This window comes from Sciurus vulgaris (genome assembly GCF_902686455.1).
Source record: "Sciurus vulgaris genome assembly, chromosome: 7".
NCBI lineage: Eukaryota > Metazoa > Chordata > Mammalia > Rodentia > Sciuridae > Sciurus > Sciurus vulgaris.
This window is the reverse complement of record NC_136467.1, coordinates 113246639-113252638: the sequence shown is the minus strand read 5'-3', so window position 1 is coordinate 113252638 and position 6000 is coordinate 113246639. Positions and strand designations below refer to the sequence as shown.

The 6000-nt window shown below is 46.5% G+C and overlaps 1 protein-coding gene across 1 annotated transcript in view; it reads right to left on the bottom strand.

Moving 5' to 3' along the window:
• Positions 1 to 1089: 1089 nt before the first annotated feature.
• Positions 1090 to 6000, bottom strand: part of SUPT3H (SPT3 homolog, SAGA and STAGA complex component) — a 499594-nt gene continuing 494683 nt past the window's right edge. Inside the window, exon 12 of the mRNA XM_079147704.1 lies at positions 1090 to 2860. Within this exon, the coding sequence (XP_079003830.1) occupies positions 2849 to 2860 (12 nt within the window). The 3' untranslated portion in view covers positions 1090 to 2848. The remainder of the gene's footprint in view (positions 2861 to 6000) is intronic.

Genomic DNA, 6000 nt, shown 5'->3' with positions numbered 1-6000 from the left:
AGAAAATACTAGGAGTCCTTTCTAGTGAAAGTGGACATGATGACAATGACCAGGGTGATATGTAAGCACTTCTGTTTGGAAGCGCTAGTATAGCTGGGCAAAATGGCACATGCCTTTAATCCTAGCAGCTCAGGAGGCTGAGGATCTTGAGTTCAACGCCAACCTCAGGAACAGTGAGGCACTAAGCAACTCAGTGAGACCCTGTCCCTAAATAAAATACAAACTAGGGCTGGGGGTGTGGCTCAGTGCTTGAGTACCCCTGAGTTCAATCCCTGGTACCTGTGCCCCCACCCCCAAAAAAGCGCTAGTATATATTAGGTCATATTATCCTAGTAACAGCCCTCTGATGCAAGGCCCGAGTCCTGGTACAAGATAGCTCAGGCTCATCTTGTATCTTTCTTGTTTTAGACTTGGAATCAACCATTTCTCCAAGAACAGTTGCTTTCTTTGTATACAAAAATGACATTTAGAGATCACCACCTGGGAGCTTATGCTACCGGGCCGTCAGCTTGTAAGCCTCTTTAGTAAACAGAACTAGCAAACACTGTATTTTAAGGGAAAAAGAATTGAGAATTCATGTTGATTTTCCAGTGTGAATTTAAGATTACAATAAGACTTCTCAATGCAGTTAAAGATTTCTTTGTGGCTGTTTTTGTCCTGATAATCTTATCAGGGATTTTATAATCAAAATACCACGTTTCAGAGTGACGGGGAGTATTTCTTTTGTCTGTGGCTCTATCAATGTCTCGATACAAGGTTAGGGTGATTTCTTCTTGTTTGAATAATCCTTAAATATTCATTTATATGTTAAATCATATGCCAGGGCAGTTATTACTACTGGACTGCATCTTGTCTATTATGTGTTGTTTATTATCCCCAACGCTTTTTAGTGGAGGGGCCTCTAATCCCCATCACTGCTAATCCCCTTCACTGGAGTAACTGGTGGCATCGAATACACCTACCTTCAGTCTGGAAGGTGCTTTCATACACCACACCCCAGCAGTAGGAAACTGGCTTCGTCATTCCAATTAACAGGCGAGGAGACCAAGGCTCACACAGGGTCATTACTCATGTTCACATGGAGTAACACATGGAAGCTTGAGAGGCTGGGCTGCGAGACACGATCCTAGACTGCCAATGACTCTAGACTTGGATTAATTCAACTCTAACAGAGGCCCCAACTCCCTGTGCTCCTGGAAAAGGAAGCTGTGGTGAGAGCTTTTCAGCAAATGTGGGCATCAGGGCGGGCCTGGGTCAATCAGCCATCCACTCCTATGCCCTTAGGGAGAGTTGAAGAACCTCCTGCCTTTGATTTGCAATAAGAAAGAACTTCTCCCAGAAGAGGTTCCCTGCGGGAGAAGGTGCATTGATGGAGAGTCAGACTTAGAGGTCTGGCTTCACTGCTATTGACTGTCCCCAGGAAAGACATACAGTCTGTGAACCTTAGTTTCCTCCATTGTAAAATGGGCTGACAGCCTCCCTCTTGACTACCTGTTAGGGTCGTTAAGGGATGAATTGAAGCAGTATTTGAGGAAGCTCTTCGTGCTGTAAAAGACTCTCTGAACAGACGGTGTGTGGTCCTTCACTCCACGCTTCTCCCATGGCATTTCATTAGAAGTGCGCTCCCTTCACCCAAAGGCTCTCTAAGAAGTTGGCCAGTTACCCAGGAGGGAGGCAAAATACTTTACTGGAGGAAACCAGCAAATAAAGAACAGAAAACAACCAAACACCAGGGGGTAAGGAGAATATCTGGTGTTTTATGATTAATTATTGTGGAAAAAAAGAAACCTTCAGAATAAATAGGAGATAGAGATGTGTTATGAAAACTGAACGTGGGGTAACAATGGAGCCCACTGGAGCTGTGCCAGTTGGATTAACTGGCATTGTCCCAAATCCTGCTAGGTGGGATTATCACTTGGATTTCATGGATGAGGCAATCAGGGCTCATAGAAGTCAAGCAGTAGGCCCAAGAGTAGAGAGCTAGAACTGGAATCGGAACAAGGGCGCGAGGCCTGTGAGCTTCTCCCTCCATCCTGTCACCTCCAGGTCTCAGGAAACTGGGAGTTCAGGGTGAGAGAATTACACACTTAATAGTGACTCCACACAGAGCAAGCTTCCCTCTACTTGGTGAGAAAACACTGAGATCCTGCCTCCTCCGTGCATTGTCACCGTGTGGCACACAACCTGGAACATGGAGGGTTCTGTGAACAGGAGTCCTGGATGATCTGAGAGCAATGGGGTGACTGCCAAGCTTCAGACGCTTCTGACAGCTTCTGGAGCCAGTGCTGGGGCCTGAGGTTTCACGGCCTCAGTCCCAGAGAGCAGTTTCTATCTAAGAGAAAAGAGAAGACCGAGCAGGTGAAGAAAGCCATGCGGGTCCCTTCCGGGAGCTGCTGTTACAAGGGCCGCCATTTCACCCTCTCCATTCTAGGACCAGCAAAAATGCTAGTGTTGCTCCTTGTTGTCATATCTGATTTCATGAGCGCTGGATCAACTGTCATGGGGAGGCCTGGCCCAGGTTTGGTTTCAGCACAAATTTATGCCACGCCTGCAGGCAAACCTAGTTCACAAACCTGCGTCACCAGAGTTTTCTCCACCAGGACTGGCAGAGATGCCAAGATCACCACTGAGCACTTTCTGAATCCCTCAGGGAAATGTCTAGAACTTTGACCATCTTCTGTTGTTCATTTGCCTTTTAGCCAGCAGAGAGTAGAGAGATGCACTGCTGTTTTTAACAGGTAGAATTGCCTCTCTCAAGGTTCTGAGCCCGTCTCTGTCTGGGAGAACCATGGGGGATCTCCAGTCCCCTTGGCGGTTCAGTCTGTGTGGTCTTCAACCCCTGGACACCTCAGATTTTCATCTAAAAAACAGGAATGATGGCATCAACCTCAAGATTGTTGTGAGATTAGATTAGATTTAAATATATATATGTGTATATTTTAGACATATGTGATATTTTAAGTAACTTTGAACATCTTTCCCCTTTGTCTTTCCACTGTACAAAGTCCTGTTCCATTCTCTGTCTTCCTTTCCCACCCATCAGCAGAACACAGACAACAGGAGGCAGTCGAAACCTGGGACTTCTAATTCAGAAATCTTAACCTGAAACCACAATAGGGAGAAGTATTTTCCTCTGGTTTGAGAAAAAGTGAAAAAGAATGAGGGTTGCAAGTTGCTAGAGTTTAATTATTACATATAATTCTCTATTTATTATATATAATACCTTTGTTGCTTTTATTTTGCCCTAGAGGGGAATAAATGACTTAATTCCCTTTCCATTCTTTTCCTGGTTGGAATTTTTGCTGGTTGACTCCTCTGCCTGTTTCTCTTTTGCAAAATGTATCTCAGGTGATGAAACTTTGGAGCAGAATGAACAACCTGAGGAAATGCAGGGCTTCTGCAGAAGGCGCCTGCCGCTGCTGCGGAGGCTGGAGCGAGCGTGTTTGTTTAACATCCTTACTCCTGCCTGCTCCGTCCCATGGCATGTTATTTCCACTGGGTGGGAGCCAACGCCGAGTTCCTTCCCGTTGTCCAACCTTGAACTTTCTCTGCGATTATGTTTCATGCAGGGATTAGCAAAATGCAGAGGGGAAAAAACCTGAGAAGGTGTTTGGCAGGGCTCAGTGCTGCGTTAGCACAGTCTGCTGCACGCGGGGCTAATTGGGGAGAAGCAAGAGCTCAGGAGCTCTTCATCTCAGATTGCTGTAAATGACCTATTTATCAAGTGTCAAGCTATTTTGTTTGTTTGTTTTTTATAACCCCCAAGGAAACACCAAATAAAAAAGCAGCCCTCGCCCCCCACCCCCCCTGACCTCCTGTTAGCAGCAGGCAGAGTGAGTGGCTGGGGCCTCTGTCCTGACCTGCCAGGTGTCATCACTTGGCAGATCTTGAGACAAGTCTTGACCAAATCTCAGAGAGTCACTTTTCCTTCTCACAAGGGGCCACACTAACTCAGCTGTTAGGAGCAGAAAACACAGCAGTTTCCAGACTCCCAAAAGATAGAGTTTTGCTACCCAAGACCTGCTTTTGGCAAAAGAAGGGCAAAGGGGGACTTGGGGGTGGGTCCTCATCTGACCACGAGCACTCTTCAAGACTCCCGAGTGGAATTGGGTAGCTGGGCACTGTCGCCCAGGTCAAGGGAGTGACCTGTCTTTACACCACACCCGGCCTCTTTTGACACCACTGGTCTTGAACACGCAGCCTTTAGTAGGGGGACTTCAGGAAAACAGACAGTGCCAGGAAGAAAGTACAGGAGGCCGCGGCAGGCATCCCCCTCCACTCCAACGATCAGAACTGCAAGCTTTTACAACCCTCCTGTGAGGCCCCGGGGGAAGCAACACTTTAGCAGGCACTGAGCTGCCACCCAGTCACTCCAGCAGCAGGAGCTCCCAGGTCAAGTTTCTCATTAAACTCTCAGGCCTCTGGTTGCATGTAAATGGTTCGCAGCACTTTCAAAGAGGGCGTCAGGGCACCAGCTGGGCCATAAAACCTGGTTGAGGGCTGGAGTCCTGGGAAGAAACCCAACAACCTGGAGATGTCAAGAAGACACCAGAAATGAGGAGACAGACTCGAAGTTTGAGTGACAGGTCCGAGGCTGGGATATGTAGCTAGACTGAAGTGTGACCATGGAAATAGACAAAAGTTCCAAGATAGGTATTATGGCTTAGATCCTTAATGCCCCCCAAAAGCATGTTACTCAACGCAGGAATGTTCAGAGGTGGTTCGATTATGAGACTGTGACCTCATCAGCGAATGGATCCATGTGATGGACTCATAATTTGAATGCACTACTGAGTGTCTCTGTAGGAAGGTGGGTGTGGCAGGAAAGTGGATGTGCCCTTGGGGATTATATCTTGTCCCCAGCTCCTTGCACACGCCCTTTCTCCCTGCTAGGAGCTGAGTAGCTCTCCTCCGCCACTCCATTACGCCTTACCTCAGGCTCAGGGCCATGGGGTCATCCAACCATGGGCTGAAATGCTGAAACTGTGAGCCCCACATAAGCTTTTTGTCCTCTAAGTTGTTCTTGTCGGGTATTTTGGTCACAACAATAAGAAGCTGACCAACACAGTAGGGCTGGGATTATTGGTAGATCCATTGCAATAATATCCACACTTTGTAGTTCTCAATGAAGTAGAGCCTACTTTCCTACCTCTTGAACCTAGACAGTCCTGGTGGTTTGGCCAAGAGAATATGGCAGATGTGACACTGCACCAGTTCTGAGCCTAGGGCTCAAGAGACTTAGTGTGCTTCCTTTCTCATGAAATCTTTCCAACTCTATGTGCATAAGCCCAGGCTGAGGGTGAGACCATATGGAGAAAAGCCCTGTTTTCTTAGCCATAGCCATCTTAACCAGAAAGAGCTACCTGACTCCAAGCAGATGATAGTGTCCAGCCAAGAATGAAGGATCTCTGAATTCATCAGTAATAATAAATGCTTTTTGGTTTAAGCTATTGAATTTGGGAATGTTTATTAGGGAGCGGTAACTAACTGATAATAGAGCTTGTGGAGGATTTTGCCAAAAATTAATTAGCCAGCATTAATCGTTAAGGGTAAAGTAAATATCTTGGATAATAGCAGCAGCACATGTAATTGGTCACCAAGAGGAGCAATATGGCTGCCAGTCCTGAGGGCTCTTCCCTGGGCCATATTCTTGGGCAGGAGGATGTGGCAACACATCAACTAGTGTCTTGGTCATGTCTTAGGTAGTCTTGGGGTTCAGAATAATGTAATAGTGTATGAGAGGCAATCTCTAAGAGGAAGTCAGTGAGGTTTATAAAAGCATAAGTTATTGTAACAGTAAGTGAATTCTTTTAGTGGACATCACTGAGTTATTAATGTGCAGCATCATAAATGTCAGTTTGAAATTAGAATTCTCATCCTTAGAGATTTGCCAAATTTGCCTGTCCTGCAAAGACAAACTTCCAAGGGTGGGCTCAAACACCATGCCATTTCCAGTGTAACCTCAGCCGAGACATGTCCTGGGCTTCAGTGGGGGCTGGT